General features: G+C 33.9%; 1 protein-coding gene across 2 annotated transcripts in view; it reads left to right on the top strand.

Moving 5' to 3' along the window:
- STXBP5L (syntaxin binding protein 5L) overlaps positions 1-22,919 on the top strand; it is a 354,645-nt gene that overhangs the window by 197,683 nt on the left and 134,043 nt on the right. For both annotated transcript variants that reach the window (XM_063092515.1, XM_063092508.1), the window contains exons 14-17: positions 4,693-4,733; positions 8,208-8,425; positions 10,408-10,577; positions 13,401-13,526. In XM_063092515.1, the coding sequence (XP_062948585.1) occupies positions 4,693-4,733; positions 8,208-8,425; positions 10,408-10,577; positions 13,401-13,526 (555 nt within the window). The remainder of the gene's footprint in view (positions 1-4,692; positions 4,734-8,207; positions 8,426-10,407; positions 10,578-13,400; positions 13,527-22,919) is intronic.

Genomic DNA, 22,919 nt, shown 5'->3' with positions numbered 1-22,919 from the left:
TACCAATCTTTCACAAAATATTCCAGAGAATGGAAAGAGGGAACACTTCCCACCTACTGTTATGAGGCCACCGTATTTTTGATAGCAAAACCTGAGAAATACATCCCAAGAAAGGAAATTTGTAGGCAGTCTTTTTCATGAATATAGATGCAAAATCCTAAATAAAATGTTAGGCAATAGAACTCAGTGATAAATAAAAAGAATAATATCACAGAATTAAGTTGACTTTATTGAAGGAATGCAATGCTGGTCTATTGTTCAAAAAATTAATTTTAAGTAAATTTGATACATTAAGTAAATTTGAAAAATCTTAAAATTCAGCATCTATTCATGATTTTAAAATAATCTCCTAGCAAGCCAAGAATAGAAGAGAAATTCTGTAGTCTAAAAAGGGGTTTCTATTACAAAACAAAAACAAACAAAAAACCCCAGAAAACATTGTTCTTATTTGGTGAAATATTTGAAGTTTTGCCCCCTATATAGAGAATGAGACAAGGATGCCTATTGTTACCCATGGCATTTAACATTAAACTTGTATACCTAGATAGTTCAGTAGGGTAAAAAATGGGAGTAAAAATACAAAAATTGGAAAGAAAGATATAAAACTGTTGTTATTCAGAAACAATATTGTGTATATGGAAAGGACAATAAACCATGTTCACATGGGATTTACCTAGGAATGCAAGAATATTTTGACCTATGGAAGTCAATCAATGTAATACCCACATTAATAGAATGAAGGGGGAAAAAACCACATAATCATCTCAATTTATGCAGAAAGCGTTTGACAAAACTGAATACCCTTTCATGATTCAAAACAACAACAAAAACACACAGAAAACTAGGAGTAGAATGGAACATCCTTAATCTGGTAAAGGGCACTTTTGCATAACCCACAGCTAACATCATATTCAATGGAGAAAGATTGAAAGCTTTCCCCATGAGGTCAGGAACAAAACAAGGATGCCTGATTTTTCTATTTCTATTTCATATGGTATTGGGAATTCTAGCCAGAGGAGTGAGGTGAGAAGAAAAAATAAAAGGCATCCACAATGGAAAAGAAGTAAAACTATCTCTATTTGCATATGACATAATCTTATATATAAAAATCATAAAGAATCCACAAAAAAACAATTTGGAGCTAAGAAATGAAGTCTGCAAAGTTGTGGGTTATAAGATTGACACAAAATCAGTTAGGTTTCTATACACTAATAATGAACAATCCATGAAGGAAATTAAGAAAACAATTCCATTTACAGTAGCATAAAATAAATAAAATACTTAGGAATAAATTTAGCCAAGAAAATAAGACTTGTACACAAAAGCACTGCTGAAAGAAATTAAATAAGGCATAAATAAATGGAATGTACAAACTGAAAGACTTAATATTGTTAGGATGGTAATATCCCCAAAGCAATCTACATGTTCACTACAATTCCTATCAAAATACCAATGGCTTTTTTTTTTCCAGAATGGAAAAGCTTAGCTTAATATTCACATAAAATTTCAAGGAACCCTGAATGGTCAAAATAATCTTTAAAAAGAGGAAAGTTGGAGGACCTACACTTCCAAATTGAAAAACTTTCTAAAACAGCTCTAGTAATCAAAACAATATAGTACTGACATAAGGTTAGAAATATAATGCAATGGAATAGAATTAGTAGTCCAGAAATAAAACTATACATTCAGGGCTAATTGATTTTCAACAAGAACACAAAGGCCATTCGATGGGGGGAAAGAGCAATCTCTTCAACAAATGGTGCTAGGGGAACAGGATATTCACATACCAAAAAACAAATATGGACCCCTGCGTCATACCATGTACAAAATTAACTCAAATTGGATCAAAAACCTAAATTTACAGTTAAAACTATAAAACTAAAAGAAGAAAACAAAGTGGTAAACTTTCATGACCTTGATTTTGGCAGTGGTTTCTTGGATATTACTCCAAAATCAGAAGCAACAAAAGAAAAATATAGATAAATTGGTCTTCATCATCAGGTGAAAAGATAATTCTTAATGAGAGAAAAGATTTCAAATCATATATCTGCTAGGAGTTCAGTATCCAGAATATATAAAGAACTCTTAGAGCTCAACAACAAAAAGACAGACTTCCCAATTTTTAGAAATAGGCAAAGGACTCATATAGACGTGTTTCAAAAAAAGATATGCAAATTACTGACAAGCACATGAAAAGGTGCTCAGTATCATTAGTTAATAGAGAAATGCAAATCAAAACCACAATGATATATACTACTTCATACTCATTACGGTAGCTATAATTCTTTTAAAAATAGAAAATAACAAGTGTTGGTAAGGTTGTAGAGAAGTTGGAAACCTCATACATTGTTGGTGGTAATTTAAAATGGTGCAGCTGCTGTGGAAAATAGTTTGGCAGTTTCTCAAAAAGTTAAACAGAATTATCACATGATCCAGCAATTCCACTCCTAGGTATATATCCCAAATAGTTGAAAGTAGGTGTTTAAACAAAACTAGTACATGACTGTTCATAGCAGCACTATTCCCAATAGTCAAAAGGTAGAAACAATTTAAATGCCCATCAACTGATGAATAGATTTTTAAAAATTTATATCTATGCATTGAGTATTATTTTGCTATAAAAAGGAATGAACTTCTGATACATGCTACAATATGGATGAACTTTGAAAACATTATGCCTCGTAAAAGAAACCAGATTCAAAAGGCCACATATATGATTCCACTTATATGAAATATTCAGAATTGGCAAATTATTAAAGACAGTAAATAGATTAGTGGTGGCCAAGGGTGGGAGAGGAGAGTATAGAGTGTGATGCTTCATGGATATGGAGTTTCCTCTCAGAGTGATGAAAATGTTCTGGAACTTAATAGAGGTACAGCATTGTAAATATAACTTATACATCAGTAAAGCTATTAACAAAATCAAGTAGATTACTCGATCAGTGACTATCCCCCTCTCAAAAAAAAATCAGTTGACCATGTATGTGTGAATCTATTTTTGAACTCTCTACTATGTTCCATTGAAATATGTGTCCATTGTTCACCAGTAGCACAATAATTATCCTGTAGCTTTCGAGTGAAACTTAACATTAGGTAGTTTGAGTCCTCCAACTTTGTTTCTGTTTTTCAAAATTGCTTTAGCTATTCTAGTTCCTTTACCTTTCTATATAATTTTTGAATCAGTTTATTTCTACAAATTTTTTTTGCATATTCTAATTGATTTTACATTGAATCTATGCATAATTTTGGGAGAACCATCATTTAATAAGTCTTACAATTTTCAGGAATATACTATCTCTCTCCTTTTGTTAATGTCTTCTTTTATTTTTTTGATCAGCACCTTATAATTTTCACCACACAGATCAAGCACAAAGTGTTAGTTTGCATAAAAGTATTTCATGTTTTTTGATACTATTATAAATGGTACCATTTTATAGTGTCAATTTCCAAATTTTTATTGCTCTTATATAGGAATACAATTGATTTTTTTTTTTTTTACATTGACATTGTATCTTACAATTGTGCTAAACTCATTTATGAGTTCTAGTATCCTCTTTGTAGAGTCTTTGGGATTTTCTACATAGTCATTCATGTGATCTGCAAATAGACTTTTGTTTCTTCCTCTTTCAGTCTGTATGCCTTTTATTTCTTTTTTCTTCCCTTATTGCAGTGGTTCATGCTTCCAACCAATATTGAATAAGAATGGTATGAGTGAACATTCTTTGCTTTGTTCCTGATCTTAGGGGGAAAAAGCATTGTCTTTCACCATTGTATATGTTAGGCAATATCTGTAGGTTGTTCATAGACGCCCTTTATCAGGCTGTAGAAGTTTCTTCAGTTTCTAGTTTATTGATAGTTTTTTTGATGAATGGGTGGTAAATTTTTGTCAAATGATTTTTGCACATCTATTAAGATGACCATATGGCTTTTCTTCTTTAATCTATCAGTATAGTGAATTACAGTATGGTGATTGATTTTTTTACTGTTTAACAGGCCTTGCATTCCTGAGATAAATCCACTTAACTATGATGTATTATCCTTTCTATCTATTGCTTGATTTGATTTGTTAATATTCTGTTGACAATTTGTATGCCTATGCTCATGAGGGGTGCTAGTTTGTAATTTTCTTTTCTTGCAATGTTTTTTTCTGGTTTTGATGTCAGGATAATGTTGATCTAATCAAATATGTTGGGAAGTATTGTATCCTCTTCTATTTCCTAGAGGGGTTTTTTTAGAATTGACATTAGATTATTCGTTACCAAATAATGACTTAGGTTTAGAGATTTGCTTTTATATTATGAAACTTAATTTTAATTTTACTGTGACATTCATTTCATATTTATCTTAATATCAAAATTATCTCAGTTATCTTTTTTGAGCGTAAACAATTTTACATAAAAATACATTGTTCATTTTCACAGGCCATTTTTCATTGTGCTCTATTACACTTAAAATCTTATTACAGTAAAATCTAAAGAGTTGTTCTTTTCTAATCTTTTTATATTAGCATATTGTTTAAAAAATAAACCATCGTTTTGAGCTTAGAAATGGTTTATTATACGTTAATTTTCATTAGAATGATATTTCTGAATCAAAATTTTAACAACAGCAACTCAAGTTTTTGTACATTTGGGGTAATTATGATTTTTTATTTAGTATACTTTAATTAATGCTGATTTATTTCTCATCTAGTCATGCAGATGGATCAGTAAAATTTTGGGATGCTTCTGCAAGTAAGTTTTAAGTTTCTCCCTATATAACAGTAAACACTTGGTTAATATTTACTCATGGCCATTCATCACTTTTTAGTTTGGGCAATTAACATTTCAGATGTATTTTTAGCATACACATATGGCTATATTACAAAAATCCATTTCCTATATTGTTAGATCTGTTTAAAGTATTATCTCTACTGTACTTTTCTCCTATAATATAAAACAAACAGAACTAAGTCATTCCGTCAGATTTTCATTATATCTTTTAGATATAATGGAAAAATAAAAGTACTAAAACTTTGTTAGATTAACTCTATTCAAGGAATTTCCTTCACTTCCTAGATGTGTGGTCTTGGACATGTGTGTGCTCTTATCCCTCCCATCTTCATGTTTATTCCCCACTCATCTACCAAGTCCTGTGAAGATCAAAAGGAATGACTTGATAAATGTAAAAATTCTCTCAAATTCTTGAGAATTATGTGATTTAAGAAATAAATAAGGTATTCTGCTCAGCACTGAAGGACATGCAAAGATACTTAAGACTTCTTTATACCCATGTATACCCTTCAGAAGAGTATGGTCACTAGAAAAGATAAAGGATGCACATATATAACTGCAGGGCAAATAATATGATAAGAACTTTAGATGCAGTACCCCAAATTCTATTTGTTATCATAAATGGGAGAGATTTTTTTGGACTAGGTAGATCCAGAAAGGGAATTTTGATAGATAACATTTAATGTGAGTTTTAGAAGATAGTTAAGATTTTGATAGTCAGGAATATGAAGAGAAGAACAAATTAGCAATGACTCTAAGTTTTTAAGGATGAATAACCAGGAAGATATAGGTAACTCTTTTGGAAGTAAGTATTACAAGAGAGCTTTGGAGGTATAAATTTTGTAATAACATCAGAAAATCCAAGTAAAAATGTCGAGCAAGTAGGGAGAACAGTCAGGAATGGAAACTAATGAAGAAGCCCCATAAAAGTGATATTTAAAGCTATAGAAGTGAATAGCTTCTGAGAAAGACTGTAATAAACAGAAAAGCAGAGGAAGAAGGTTAAATATTGGTGATACTCTTAGCCCACAAGGTAGAGTCCTTCAGCAATCAAGCAAACCATCAACAAGAGAAAAAGATTAAAAAATTTAAAGCTGTGGATTCTGAGGACCCTTTCTGACCTCACACAGTAAAGAACAGGTGCTTAAAAGGAAACTCCAAAGGGCAACAGATTTTCTGTTGATAATCTTTTCATGTAAATCTGAGTTTGTTCCTGGAACAAAATTAATCATATGGTGATGTCATGGCTCCTTTCCCACCACCTCAAATCATTCAACTTCTAAAATGTGAGAGGACACTTCATCACTCATTTTAGAGTGCATACCACACTTAAGCGCGCATAATAATATTTTTTAAAGTTAATTTTCAGATAAAATATTATTTTATCACATTCAGAATATAATTGCAAAGGATTGCAACATGTTTAATATTTTTACTGCAATTGATTATAAGGGCATATCTCCAACCTAATGGATACCAACAAAGTAGTATCACTTAGTGTGCTAATTTTGTGAAACTGTCTACTACAGGAAGTGAGGTGAGTTTGTATAATTGAGTTTATGTCATGATGTGTATCAGTTTTCTATTGCTGAGAATAAATTACCACAATTTAACAGCTTAAAACAGCACCTATTTATTATCTCACAACTCCTGTTTGTCAGGAATCTGATTACACTACACCTTAGCTGCGTCCTTTGCCCAGGGTCTCATAAGACTTTAGTCAGGCAGCTGTAGTTTCATCTGAGGCGCAAGTTCCTCTTCCCTGCTAATTTGGTTATTGGCAGACTTCGTTTTATTACACATTTATAACTCATGGTAGCTTGCTGCTTCAAGGCCAGCAAGAAAGTGTCTCCCTACCTTCAGGGAAGGCCCCAGTGCCTCTTTTAAAGGGCTCACCTGATTAGATCAGGGCCATTAAGGATAATCTCTCTGTTGATTAACTCAAAGTTAACTAATTAGGAGCGTTAATTATGTCTGCAATATACTTTTACTATTTTCATGTAATGTAAAATAATCATGGGAATGATATTCCATCTGACCTCAGAAGCCAGGCTATAGCATCTAATACAATGCCTTGCCCATTTTAAAAATAATTCTGGTTTGATATAATTTCAGGCTCACAGAAAAACTGCAAAAAAAGTACTGTGAAATGTATAGCTTCCAGCCAAATTCCCCAGATGTCAATGTATACTACATTTGTTCCCCCCCACCAGCCTTCTCTCTCTTTACCCTTCATGTATTTTCTCTCACACATGTACATATATATTTTTCAATGTACATATATGCATATAGCTTTTTTGTAACCATTTGGGAGGAAGTTGTAGACACTATGCTCCTCTGACATTACATACCTCTAAATACTTCAGTGTGTATTTCCTGCAAACAAGGGCATTCCCTTACATAACCAAAGTGCAGTTGTCAAAACCAGGAGATTAACAATAATATAACACTACTGTCTAATCTCCACATCTTATTTAGCTTTCCGATTGTCGTAGTAACGTTTTCTTTACAACAAAAGAAAATCTAGGATCATTTGTTGCATTTAGTCATATCTTTCAAGTTAAAAATCTAAAACAGTTTCTGAATCTTTATATAATGACATTGAAATTTTTGAGGAGTTCAGGTCAGTTTTTTTGTAGCATCTCCTCCAATTTGGGTTTGACTAACATTTCTTATGATTAGATTCAGAGTTTGCACTTTTGGCAGGAATGCTTGATTTTTTTAAAACTTTTCTCAAGGATACTTTGTAGAATCAGAGCTTTTTTATGGGGGAATTATTGTCTTCTTGGTCTCAAATGGAAAAATATTCCTCTAAATAAATATTCTTGGAAACTGTTTACAAACCCAAAGTATTATGAGATTATATCTGACCTTTTATTGTCACAGAGCCACTCAGAAATTCTACCATAATTACAGATTCTTGGACTACCAATATTGCTAGCTCGTAAATTACAAAGTTTCTCATCTGAAGGAGTGTTTAAAAGTTTGAGAGGAGTAAACCCTGTGGGAATAGCATCAACCTCTCATTTAGCAATCAAAGAGAAAAATTGTGAAAAAGGATTGAGGGGTCTCCCCTAGGGGAGAATTATGCTCTGTATTTCCATTATAAACTTTCTGAGCCCCAGTGTTTTCATCAATAAATAAGGATAAAAATACCTACTTCATGGGACTTTTCTGAATATCACATGGGAAAGCACCCATATATTTTTTGGTATACAGTGTATGTTTAATAGCTGTTTATTTTTCACCTATAGTCTTTCTCCAGCTACAGTACTGATATGATAGCATGACACTGAGTGCTTACTAATTAAAATGTAATTCATTTTGTCTACTTAGGTTTTAATTTTTTAGTTTAACAAATATATTGAAAAAGCTTTAATATCATCTAAGAATTAAGTGCAAATTAGAAGATAACTATGCTTCAATATCTTATAGTAACTCTGCAGATGCTGTACAAGCTAAAAACTTCAAAAGTATTTGAAAAACAGAAGACAGGAGAAGGAAAACAAACATGTGAAATTGTAGAGGAAGATCCATTTGCCATTCAGATGATTTACTGGTGTCCAGAGAGCAGAATATTTTGTGTATCAGGAGTCTCTGCATATGTAATAATTTATAAATTCAGCAGACATGAAATTACCACAGAAATAGTGGTAAGTTATTTAAAATTTATCTTTCACACTTACAGTTTTTTAAAAAAAGCAATCATCATAGATTTGAGCTATACTTGGTATGGTTTTAAGCCATAAAGAGTGCTATATGTGGCCAGTAATACAATTCATACGATTTTTAAATGGCTATTGTTACTTAATATAACATTTTAAAAATGGTTTGTTTTAAAATGACAAAAAATTCTCTATCAAAACTTGGTATTTTTTTCAATGTCAAAATGAGTTTAGTATTTTAAGTTAATCTTGCTACAAATTAGGCATGTCATATTTTTCTTATTTTTTACTTTGATATTACACAAGTTGCATCTATTTGGTCAAACAAGCCAATTCCTCTGTCTGTTAATTGCCAATATTAAAACTTTAGCATTAGTTTTTTTATTTGCTTTTACTGAAAAATAAAAATTATATATATTTGTGATCATTATATAGTGATGTTTTGAAATATGTATGCCTTGTAGAATGTATATCTATGTATGTATGCCTGTGTGTATTCCTATAAAATGTATAGGTTTTATGCAGAAAGCTATTGATTTATTTTATGTGCAAAAGTCAAATTAATGCAGGCTTTGTTCTACACTTATTAGTTTTTTAAAAGTTAATCTGATTTGTGTTTTCTTGTCAACTAATTGCTGCAAATGATTAATTTTTTTCAACTTCAATATATAGCAACATAGCAACATTTTTTTCGTAAGGTAGATATAATCATGGGACTGCCTTCACTTATATTTTTAAACTAATGAAATGCTTTGATTATTTAAAATAATGATGCTCTAAGGGATAAATTAAATCTAAATTAAAGCACCTATAGATAATTGTCCTTCTATACCTTGCCATTTTACCATTTTACCAGAAAGTAAAGACTATTTACTATTGACCTGTGTATAAGTGTTTTTACCACAACAGCTAACATTAATAACACCCTTTTATAGTATATTAGTTAAAAGCCTAGGCTTTGAAGTAGGATAAATATAGGTTTTTAATTCTGGCTTTATCATTGAATGCCTCTGACTCTTTGCAAGTCACAAGGCTACTAGTCAGTAGTAGAATCTGGGTAAGATTCAATTTCATGATCTATATAATTTCCTGTGTAGTAAAATGGAAAAACAGAAAAGAAAAATAAACTGGAAATACTAATACCAATTTCATAGGGTTTTTGCAATGGTTGTATAGAGATGTTAGCATAGTGTCTAAGTGTAGTGGAGGCTTTTTTGTAGGTTAAAGGTAATTAGGACAATCATTTTGGTAATATTGCTACATTCACCACCCCCATAATGACACTTTTTGTCAATTTTTTTCAATCTCAAAAATGCTCATTTTTTTATTGTAAAGCAAGAATTTTTTATAAAATCAATTTAATTAAAGCACTTACTGCAGTCATAAATTTTAAAACATTTTAAAGATTACCTTTTTATTACTATATAAATTATCATGCTTTTTATTAAGTAATTCTGATGAAAGCTAATGAACTTAAACAAATAAGAGCTGTGATCATGAAACAAACAGCTAAAACTATGGAATTTCTTTTGGAAATCTTAACTGAATTAATGCAACATCAAAATGTAATGAAATTTTTTTTAATTAAAAATCTTTGTACAAATAATGATTTCTTTCAGATACATATGCATGCACGCCCATATGCACATGCACACATACACACATACATCCAGTTTAATTTCTTTCATTGGAATAACCATGACCAGTTTCTCCTTTTATTTTGTAATACATCAAATTGTAATTTATACTTCATTTAAAAGAATATTTATTATATGAAAACTTTTTCTCCACTGGTAGTTATTTTTATTTTAATTTTGAAGTATTTCTCAAAATTACATTATTGTGATTGCCATTGAATATTACATATAATAATCTGAAAATATTCCGAGTAATTACTGAAAGGCTAACAGATATTTAAATGTGATTTTTTTATTATGACTTTTATCAAATTAAAACTTGATTTTTTTAAGTCATTGGACGTACGACTTCAGTATGATGTTGAAGATATTATTACCCCTGAACCAGAAACAAGCCCTCCGTTTCCAGATCTTTCATCCCAGCTTCCTTCAAGGAGTCTTTCCGGGAGCACTAACACTGTGGCTAGTGAAGGAGTAACAAAGGACAGTATCCCATGCCTCAAGTAAGCGTTGCTACCAAATTTTAAAACAATTTTACATATTAATCATATAATTCCTTCAAACTGTGACAAATAAAATGATTCTTGTCTCTTATTAAGTTGTTCTCAAGTGATCTATAATCCACCAAGGGGTACCCTGCTCTTTTCTTTGAACATTAATGAAGAGGGCACAATATTTTTATCCTTTGTTTACTTTTTTATATATTTCCTTCCCATAAGGACTCTAAAGAAAACATGGCTTTGATAGAACAGGAAGTTTGGCAGGGCAGAAATTTGGCCATTTGCTTTGTAGTTTCCAACAGAAAAATTGTGAATTTCTTCAGCCTTCTTAGAATCAAAAGAAAATCAAATTTACTATGTACTAGAAGAGTAATATATTAGAGAAAAGGATTTCTGTCATATTGCTAGTATATTGCATAATGTTTCTCTTTTTTCCTAACTGTTGCTATTTGTTAAGAAACTATGTTCTCTGAATATATCTAAACAAAGTTTAGCATCATAATCAAATAAAACCCAAAGCTTAAAAAGCCCTTAGTAATATTTATCTTCATTGTTTTTATGCTTTTTAGCAATAGGGTATAAATTACTGACTGCTTCTACACCATCAAACCAAATGTTTCTAGTGTTAACTGATTGGAGAATTAAGCCCAAGTGGGGCATTTCTTTGAGCTTCATATGCAGATATCTACATCTGCTACTTGAGGTACTTTGGACAACTAGTTTCCTCATGTCTTATGAAAACACTTATGGAAAATTTAGAGATAAAGTTTTAGGAACACAATCTATACAATTAGCAGTTGCTATACTTTTGTAATCATTGATTTTCCTCCCAAAACTTTTCTTGTGAAGTAAAACAAAGGAAATATAAGCAGGTATTACTGGGAGGAAAATCTACAAAGAAGAAACACCATAAAATTTTAGCTAATGGAAAACTTTCATAATGTTATATTTTCACATGTATAATTTTTCATTCCTATTGTTTTGCTTTATTTAATTGATTTCTACTAAAACAAAAACCAAAAAGAGAACAAAACACTCAACAAAGTTTAAGAAAGCACTGTAGATTGATTCGTGTATTAACTAAGAAAATACATCAATAAAGTGTGAGTCTTCTAATGACCTAAATATTTTTCAATAAAATTAAAAATTTTAAGGATAGGGCTGAGAGAAAAAAACAAACAAAAAGTGAAATCCGCAAAGATCTGGAAGTAGACAAAAAGTAAGCAGTAACAATTGTTGAAGAGTAATAGAAGTGTTTAACAGTGACTTGAAAAGTAGTGAAGACAATCGCGGATAATTAGGAGAACCAAAGGGAAAAAATCAGTATAATTCTATGTTATGTGAATAGTGCCTAGTAATAAAGCAGTAAAACTGATCTAAGTATATTATTCTGTGAATTATATTCTGAGTGGTTCTTGAGCTGCATATGATCCATGCTTTGCTAAATTACGTGTTGGCATCCATCCCTCAGTCACTTTCCTTTACTGAATATATACTCCCATATACACCTTTACCTGATAAATAAGCATTTCAACTAGCCAACTCTTCATTTTTAGCAATACTACAATCTTTATCAATATACACAAGTTTTTGCGCAAGTGTTTGATAATTTTTTTTCCTTTGTGCTTCCTAGAGTGTAAAATTGGTGGTCATCATAGGTCTCATTAAGAGGACAAGATTTAAACAAAAACTTGAAGTAGTTGAGGTAATCAGGCAAAGAATATTTGGTGAAGAATGTTTCAGGAAGAAGGAACAGCTGGAGCAAAGGCCTTAAATTGCTTGGCAAGTTTAAGGAACAGTAACTAGGTCAGTATAGCTAGAACAAAGGGAAGGAGGGCAGGGTGGGTAGTAGGAGATGAAGTCAAACAGGCAATAGGGGGCCAATTGTAGGCCATTGTTAGGACCTTGCCTTTTATTCCAGTGAGGAACAGGGAGTCATTATAGGGTTTTGAATGGAATAGTGACAGAATCAGACTTAAATTTTAAACAAATCACTCCAGTGGCTGTGTTAAAAATGGATTTGGGGATGGAAGGGATGGGTAGAAGCTGGGAGACCAGTTAGAAGGCTACTGCAGTAAACAAATTATAGATGAAATTAAAGGCTGCCAGATACAGCAAACAAAATACAGGATACCCATTTAAATCTGAATTTCAGATAAACAATGAATATTTTTTAGTATCAGTATATCCCAAACATTGCATTGGACATATTTATACTAAAAAAAAAAAAACCCTATTTATTGTTTATTTAAATTTTAATGGATGTCCTGTATTTTTATTTGGCAGCTGTAACTAGAGTAGTAGTAATACAAAAGTTAAAAGTGGTTAGGTTTTGGATGTATTTTGAAGGTAGTATCAGAAGCATTTGGTAATTGGTTGGATATGAAGTATAGCAGAAGTGTATTAGTCAAGGATGACGTTAAGGTTTTTTTTAACTGAATAACTGGATGAATTGGAGTTGCTATCAACTACAGTAGAGAAGGCTACAGGTGGAGCAGGTTTAGTGGATAAGAGTAGGAATTCAGGTATTGGATATGTTGAACTCTTAAGTCAGGTAATAGGTTATTCTTTCTTGTTATGTGTAACAAAAATTTCATAATTACACAATAAAACTAAGTTTAAGTAGTGTCTTCAAAACAAAAAAAAGAAGTGTTCAAGTTGTGGACCTCACTGAAAAGCTACTTAAATAACTGAGCACTCATAGTAGCTCAATATATTTTGAGAAACTATATTTCGGTAAGACGATTCTGTGTAAATTCTCAACAGAAGCATGAGCATGCTTATTTAAACTGTATGTGATAGAATTATTTGTTCTCTTTCTTCTAGCATTAAGACACGACCAGTGCGGATGCCTCCTGGGTATCAAGCAGAACTTGTTATTCAGTTGGTATGGGTAGATGGTGAACCTCCCCAGCAGATTACTAGTCTTGCTGTAAGCTCAGCATATGGAATGTAAGTAATTAAGCTTTCTTTCTGCTTTGTATTATTTAACTAATGTGTTTGACATTTTTAGACTTTTTTAAAAATGCTTAAGTGAAATCCTAAGAGTGGAAAGGAGCCCTTACCTGGATTTTTATTAGATTGAACATAGTGTAAGAAAAATAATAATTTAAACTTAAACTGTAGTTACGTGTTCTTTATGTCAAATTCGTGATAGAGTTCCCACTTTTGATGTTATTAGGAGGTTGTTAGGATATTATTACACTTATACTTTTTTGTTTGTTTTTGTATTTTCTATCCCTTTCTCCTTGTTTTTCATTTTAGATACTTTTGACTTGTTTTTTAGAATTCACTAATTCCCTCTTCAGCTGTATCTAATCTGATGGTAGACCCACCCATGGAGTTCAATTTCATTTATTTATTTTTCAGCTCTAGACCTTCCATTGGGTACTTTTAAAGATTCCTGTTCTCTTCCTGAAAGACTCTCATCTTTCATTTACTTGAACATATTGAATGTAATTACTTTATGTGTTTGATACCTTCATATTTAGTATCTAGTCTGTTACTTGTCTTGGTTTTTGGTCACATTACATTGTGTTTGTGTATGTCAGTTTGTTGGTTTGTTTTTTGTTCGCTTGTTTTAAATTGAGGCATGAATATTATTATTTGAGGTTCTGGATGATGTTATCTTCCTACAAAAAGTATTTATGTTTCCTCTGACAGTCTAGGTTGAGACTATAGAAGGCTCAGATCAACATAATCCAACAGACATCAGATATTTGAAAGTTGGACTTTATTCCCTTTAAATCTAATTTAATTCCAATTAATCCTTATTCCTAGGTTGTAGCCCTCCATAGAGATTGTGGCAAACTATACTCCCACCAGCAATGTTTGAGAATGCTTGGTCTCCCAGACCTATCTAACAACAGTGTGTAACCAAATGTTTGTTCTCTGTCAATTAAAGTTAAAAAAAAGTATGTCATTATAATATTACTAGACTTTTCTTACATCTTAAGTGAAATTGAACAGCTTTTCCTATACTGTGACATTAGTCGCTATTTTTTTGTCCATTTTTCTGCAGAGTTGTTGGCCTTTCTCTTAGAGATTTGTGAAAACTGTTTACATATTAGGGAAGTTAGCTTTCTCTGTGATGTAACTTGCAAATATTTAACCTGCTCTCGTTTGATTTATGACTTTGTTTAGGGTAATTTTTCCCATGCATAACTTTTTTAAAGTGTTTTATGTAATTCTGTTTTTTTATTCTCTTTTTTTATGGCTCTGGATTTTGTGTCATACTTAGAAAGCCCTTTCTCACTTAAAGATAATAAAAAATTATTATGTTCACTCTAATATACTTATTTATATATATATATATATATATTTAAATCTTTAATCTATTTGGAATTTATGCACAAGGTATGAAATAAGAATTAAACTATATTTTTTCCTGATGACTAAGAATTGTGCCAGTACCATTTCCTGAATACTTCGTCTTTTCTCTACTAATTTGGAATCAACTTTTATCAAGTAACCCATTTCTTTATATATTTGACTCTATTTCTGTGCTCCCTAAGCTAAGTCTGGTAAGCTCCAAGAGAATTTTTTGAAGCCCCCCCAAAAATCTTATTTTTGTGTTTCTGGAGTTTTTTGTGGGAAGCGTGGGGTGTAGAGGATGTATGTGGATATAGATATTGCGCACTTGCTTCTTGACTAGAAAATTCTTTGGTAGGAAAGCTAGCAGCAATGGCTGATGGAGAAGGAAGGGACAGCCTATCGTTCCATTATTTGATGTGATAAGAATACACGATTATTCTCTAACCCAAATAGTTACCATGGAAATGGCTGAGCTCAAGCCATTTTCAGGTTTCCCATCTCAAGAGATTGACCATCAAAGGCAAGGGGACATCACAATTAAGAGGCTATGAAGATGCGTCAAATGGTTCAGGAGCTGAAGGTTGTTAGGTCAGTTGAAGAACCCATTTCCCATGTAAGGGAACTGTGAAGGTGACAGTCACTAAAGAGCCTCTGAAGAACCTACACTTGCATGACAAAGACAAATTGAACACCTGCCTCACAGAGAGCTTAACCTACATAATAACAGCTCAAGTGGCTACTGGAGTAAATTGCACTAAGTTCTTAAGAAATAAATAATACAAATATTACACAAAATCTTCTTGAGAATTATGAAAGATGAAATCATACTAATCTCATTTTATAAGGCCAACATAGTTTTTGCCAAAACTTGAAAAGTCTATTACAAAAAGGGAATAAGTCCATATCATGCATGAATATAGATGCAAAAATTCCAAGCAAATATGAATAAATCTAGCAGTAAAAAATGGTAACATAACCAAGTTGGTTTGCACCAGAAATGCAAGGTTTTTTTTTTAACAGTTTAAGTGAATCAGTATATTCATCACATTAACAGAATAAAGCAGAAAACCGTATGATTAAATCAGGAATGCAAAAAACAAAAGTATCTGATAAAATTCAACATCCATCCATGATTTTAAAAGAAACTATTAAATAACTAAAATGAGAAGGAGATTTTCTTAATCTGACACATTGCAGCAAATATCATACATTATAGTGAAATGTTACAAGTTTTATCTCTGAGATAAAAACAAGACAAGTATCTGGCAGTTCTTTCTTTGGACCCCGAGGCTTTCTGGGGCATCCTTTGAAACCTAGGGGAAGGTAACCATGCCCCCAAAGCTCATGCACTCTGTGGGATGATGGAGATAGCACCACTCAGACGCTGCCAAGTTTTACCACCTGTGCCCTCCTGAGGGGCAGCCATTGTGACCCACACTGCACCTGGGCCCACTAGAGCCACACATGGGATGGCCAAGGAGTGTTGTGCCAGAATGTGGGGAACAGAGACTTGAGGTAGTACCAGGCAGTGAGTGCCATGATCCTTTGGGCACCTGACACCTCTCTTTTGACACCCCTAGGCCTTGACACTCTAGGCCTGTGATGGGATTGGCAGACCTGATGATATCTGAAATGTCTTTGGGGTCATTCTTCCAATGTCTTGATGAATAACATCTAGCTTCTACCCATCCATGCTAATCTCATCCAACACAAATGGCTACTTGGCCACACCCTTAGTGTTCTCTCTTGAACACACTTTTCATTCTTTACAGCCTGGCCAGGTTGAGAAATTTCCAAATCTTTAAGTTCTGTTTCCCTTTTAATGATAATTTCTGTTTTTAATTTATCTTTTCTCACATTTTACTATAACCAGTTGAGAGAAGCCATGCTGTACCCTTGACACTTTGCTTAGATATTTCTTCCACCGGATACCCTATTTCATTGCTCAGAAGTTCTGCCTTTCACAAAAACTAGTACATGAACACGATTCACCTAATTTCTTTGTCACTTTATAACAAGGATCACCTTTTCTCCATTTTTCAATAACATGTTCCCCATTTTCATCTAAGACCTCATCAGAATGGCCTTTACCATCCGTATTTCTTTTTGGGTTGTTTTTTGGTTTTTGTTTGGTTTTTTTTGGTGGCTTGCCAATATGGACCCTTGACCTTGGTGTTATTGCAACATGCTCTAACCAACTGTGCTAACCAGCCAGCCCTATTATCCATATATCTACCAACACTCTGTTCTACCTCTAAGGTGGTCTCTAAGAAGACAGAGGCTTTTTCTATGGCTCTCCCCTTCTTCTGAGCCCTCACCAGAATCTCCCTTAAAGCTCTATTCATGGAAATGTAGGCTTTTCTAGCATGCACCTCCAAATTCTTCTGGTCTCTATCCATTACCCAGTTCCAAAGCTGCTTCTACATTTTTAAGTATTTGTTATGGCAACACCCCACTTCTTTGAACCAATTTTTGTCTTACTCTCTTTGGACTGCTATAACAAAATGCCTTAGACTGGGTAATTTATAAAGAACAGAAATTTATTGCTCACAGTTATAGAGGCTGGGAGGCTCAAGGTCAAAGAACCAGCAGATTCAGCATCCAGTGAAGGCTTTTCTATGCTTCCATCTCTGAGGCACATTCTAGCTGTGTCATCACATGGCAGAAGAGGCAAACAAGCTCTTTCAGGCCTCTTTTATAAGGGAGCCAATCCCATTCATGAGCGTGGAGGTCTCATGACCTAATCACCTCCCCAAAGCTCCTACTTCTTAATACCATCATCTTAGGGTTTAGCTTTCAATATAAAAATTTGGGTGAACATAAGTATTCAGACCAGAGAAACAAGATAGCTGCTATCTCTACTTTTATTCACACTGTACTAAAGGAACTAGACATGGAATTACAGGAAGACAAATAAATCAAAGATATATGAGTTAGAAAAGAAGGAAATGGAAAAATAATCATGATTGTATATGTAGAACTCCAAACGCTCAGCAGATAAATTATTAGAATTAGTAATTGAGTTTTATAAGATTGCTGGTAACAAAGTCAGTGTAAAAATAAATTACATTTCCATATATTTAAAAATAGTTAGAAAATAAAATTGTATAAAAATAATTATTCCATTTACAATAGATTTTTAAAAAGATTTAGGAATCTTGAACAAAAGATGTTCAAGACCTTTACACAGAAAACTGTAACACTTGATAAATAATCTAAAGCATGGACTGGAAAATTCAGTGGTAATGTAATGATGCCACTTTTCCACAAATTGATCTATTCACCACAATCCCAATCTAAATTTTAGGATGATTTTCCCCCAGAAATTGAAAGCTGATTCTAAAATGTATAGAGAAATGCAAAAGGTCACAACTAGGTAAGATTTATTTAATTGAATTCTGTAGCAATGAAAATGAATGAATTATATTTGGATGCAACAATATATAAGAAAAAAGCCAAACATATATTAATACATAATGTGTGGATCCATTTATATAAAGTTCAAAACAAGCAAAACTGCTTTTTGGTGCAAAAAGTTAGATTTGGATTTGGTGGGAGGAGAGAGAAATAATAATTAGGAGAAGCATGAGGCAGCTTCTGGTTAACGTTCTATTTCTTTACCAAATGATAGAGTTGCATAATTTGTTATAATTAATTGAAGGGTATGCTTATGTGCACTTTTTATTTGTGTATGTAATACTTGAAGAAAAGAGTGCAATAAAAAGAGATTTTTTTTTCCAGAAAAAGTGAGTAATTTTACTTCTAGGAATTTATTCCATAAATATACTTGTTTGAGTGCAAAATAACTTATAAAGGGTAATCATTGTTGTATTGTTTATAATAGCAGAAGACTGTAAGCAACCTAACGGTCCATCGATAAAATTTTAGGTAAATAAATTGGGGTACACACAATAAATGTGGAGGAATTTTTAAAATTAGGCAGCTTTTTATGAATTTTCATAGATTAATCAACAAAATATATGAGGATACTTCAAAAAGTCCATGCTAACATTGTTGGGTGGGAGGGAGGGGAGGGAGGAAGGAGGGAGGTTTTGGTGATGGGCCACAATAATCAACCACATTGTATATCGACAAAATAAAAATTAAAAAAAAAAAAGTCCATGCTAATATTTGTAATATCTTTTAATTATATTTTTCCATGAACTTTTTGAAGTACCTTCACATAGCAAGGTAAAAAAATCAAGGTGCAGAATATTATTTACACCATGCAACCTTTGTTTATCTGTAATACGGTATGAACATCCAGAATACGTTTTTTAATCCCTACAAATTGATCTTTTAAAGCCAATTAAAAATAGGCAAAATAGGCTCCTGGTCAAGATGGCAGAATAGATGGTCCCCAGCATCACTGTCTCCCACAATCAACCCATTTACAACTATTCAAAAGCAACGACAGTCAAGCTGGGGCCACTAGTGCTCAGGGGAAGAGGAGGAGAGACCTATGGAATTCATGAAAGCAGGGGAAGCCACGATGAGAGAAAGAAAGGATCCCTCCCACCATTTCAAGCCCTGGCTGCTTCAAGACTGGAGCTGTTGAGCACATGGAGCAAGATCTGGCAAAAGCTGCAGCTATGCCCTTCATATGAAGTTGCTGGGAGGTGGCATGGGAGAAGAGGGCTTTGGTGGCCCTCAGGCCAGTAAGACCACTAACAGGGTTCCCATGGACACACATAAGAGTGAGGGGCTACAAACAACAGGAAAAAGAAACCACTCAGAGGCTGGTGAGTCATGCAAGGGACCATCACATGGCCTGTCCTATGGGAAGTATTTGGAGTGGGGACAGTGGGGGAGATATGCCCACTGGGTGAACACTGGGGCAAGGCATTGACAGCTGATCTGCTCTCCATTCAGCACAGGACCACTCAATGGAGACTGGTCAGGAATACAGAACTGCAGGGAGTGTGGTTTGCTGAAAAGACTCAGGCCCAGAACAGAGTTTCCACACAACCCAGAGGTACCAGACTTCATAAGACCTAGAAGTACATACAAGGTCAACCATTAAAACCTGAGCTGCAAAAAAAGCCTTCCCCAAGGAATCAGCAGCAATGAAGCAATTAGCTTAGCTCAACTATAGAGCTCAAGTGCTGGTTCCCAAAGGAAGTTCCCCCATTTTAGATGTAAGCAAAAGACAACAAATTAGTTCCAGTGCAGAGTTTAAATGGCGGGAACAGTGAATAATCCAACACAGAACTGAAAGAAAAAACGAAATACCCACAGACCAGAGGCAAAGTTTGATATTAACTAGTAAAGGTCTAACACCACCAAAGAACACCTGTAAAACCTAGAAGGACCTGGGCTCCCAAGCCAGGGAGCAGGGAGGGCTAAGTGCCTCAGCCACGCTCCCCAGACATCTGCAACCCACCCAGCGACAACCACCAAGCTGCTGCCGGAAGCATCCCAGGCTATTGAGCTGGGGCAGTGGGGAGCTGAGGGCTTCAGCCACACTCCCCTGCCATCTGTATCTAACCCAGCAATGACACAGCTGCTGCTAGAAGCTCCCTGGTCTCCCCTGTCAGAGTGAAGGGGGGACATGGGTTTTGATCATGCTCCCACTCCTTTCTCCTCTTCCCACCTTATTTTCCCTCACCTTTCCTTTCTTCTTCTCCCTCCCAACTGCTCCACAATATCTTAGAATGAGGCATGGAGCCAGGGGAAGCCAAACCCAGCTGCTGCTAGGCAAGCTGCCACCACCGCCCCAGGGTCTCGCCAGGGCCCTGAGGCATGGAGCTGGGGGAAGCCGAACCCAGCCACAACCAGGTAGAGAGCACACCAAAAACACCATTTTCACATGGGTAACCTACCATAGCCACCACAATTGCCATGGCTGATGCAAAAGTGACTTGTCTCTATAGCAGCAGTCATAGCCACCATGCAGATGGCACACCAGACTCTCAACTACATCGACACAAGGAGAGGCACCAGGAGAGTCCAAAAAAAAAGAGAGATCTTCACTGTCCACAAAGCACACTCCAGAGTTATAGAAGAAGCATCTGATTTACAATAATAGGGGAAGACTTGATCACACCTGTCTCAGTACTGGAAAGATCATCTATGCAACAAACCAACAGAGGAACAATTAATCTATCAGATGGAGAAAACAAATCTATGGTTTTCAAAGTGGGGAGGAGGAATATGGTGAGCAGAAGGGGAAAGAGAAGGATTGGATAAGGGGGCATAAAGAGTAAGTATGATTTGTAACAATGAATATGCTAATAAAAAATTAAAATAAATTTTAAAAAAATTTTTAAATAGGCAAAATATATAAATGGGCAATTTGCAGAAGAAATGTAAATGACCAAAAACATGAGAAATTTCCTAACCTTACTGGTAACAAAGGAAAAGCAAAGTAAAATAACAGAATAGCAATTTTTGCCTGTTCAATAGGCAAATTTTTAATGATTGCTAATGTTTTTTGTTAACAAGAGCATGAGGAAATAGATCCTCTCACATTCATGTATTTTATCTTTAGAAATAAAACTAAGCATAGCTTTTGACCCTGAAATTCTAATCCTACAATTTCTACAATTTCTGGAGACTCACTTATGCACAAAGTTTGTAGAAGGATGTTCCTCGCAGTATTATATGTAATAACAAAATATTTGGAACCCATGTAAATGTTTACAAATAAGAAGATAATTTTTAAAAGTTACTTTTGCACCATAGAATATAATGCAGTAGTTAAAGAACAAAGACAAGGAAATATTTCTTACGTGTATTTTAATGAAAACAAGAAAGTTGTAGAACAACTATATGCTTGTAAAAACACAGAAAAAGAGCCTGAGGGATATAAGTCAACTTTTTTTAATGGCAGTTATCTCTGTAATGGGGGATTGGTGCCAGAGACCAGCTGCAGTCGAGTTGAGGGCCCTTGAAAAAGGGGTGAGGAGTCAGCAAAAATAACAAACACAGGCAGAAACCTCGGTTCCTTTGAAGCACGTTCTCACCCTGCAGGCTGTCAGCGCTGTCGCAGCCAAAGCAGCTAAAGCAGCTGATGCAGGCTTCAGACTGAAAACAGCATTTTTATTTGTTACACAGCACGGGGGGGGGGGGGGGGTAATGTGGGCATTTTAACTACATAAACCTTTAAAATTATCAAAGCAATAGTTAAACGGAAACTTTTCTTAAAATTACATCAGTTCTCATAAAATTAATAATCCACAAGGTTAAATAAAGCTCGGTGGTCAGCCAATTCTTTCTGGTGATTATATCTGTTGTGGTCGATTAGTCCGTGACTCGCTGTTCTTGACGTTTTTCACCATAGTGTTTCTTTTCTTCTTGCCCTCGTATTAACCTTAAACTTATTACTACCAGCAAGCATAAATCATATGTCTGACTCAAAATTGAGACGGCAGCGATTGCAGTTACAAAGTGTTAAACAAACTTTATATATATTTTTAACTTTGATTTAATGATTCTCATATTTCTATAGGCAAGAACCTATTGTTCATTTGGAAAAGGAATAAAGGGTATTTGAAAAGCTTTATCATGCGTGTACTTAATATAACGGCTGTGTGGCCCAGTATAAAATGTCAAAGTGCACAGCACCATCCCTCACAAAACCAGGTGCATTCAAAATTCCATCTATAATCTTTATCTTTAGGAGGGAAAGTTGTGCATCATGTTTTTGTCCTAATATCTTACTAAGATTTTTTTATTTAACTTAGGACATCAATGAGTAACAGGGTTTCTATGCATTCTTTCTCATAAACTTAATTCTTTCTATAGTATCTTTTTCCATTAATTCCAACCATTCTCTTACCATTAATGTAATCCCCTGTAAATGACGTTTGCCAACTTAAGTCATAGTTAGGACGTCCCCTAGGAAGGTACCAAATTTTTCCTTTTCCCATTTTATAACCCATGTAACCATTTACCCAGATGGTGGGAGGAGGATGGCAATTTCTATTGTTTATTAATTTCTTCCGTAAAAACAATTGCTCATGGCTACTCATAAGGTGGGGGTTTTTTTATTAATTTTTTATTTATTTATTTATGTATTTATTTTTAATT

The sequence above is a fragment of the Cynocephalus volans genome, chromosome 1, assembly GCF_027409185.1.
Source record: "Cynocephalus volans isolate mCynVol1 chromosome 1, mCynVol1.pri, whole genome shotgun sequence".
NCBI classification, from domain to species: Eukaryota; Metazoa; Chordata; class Mammalia; order Dermoptera; family Cynocephalidae; genus Cynocephalus; species Cynocephalus volans.
Note: the sequence above shows the minus strand (reverse complement) of the source record. Positions and strands in the feature narration are given on the sequence as shown.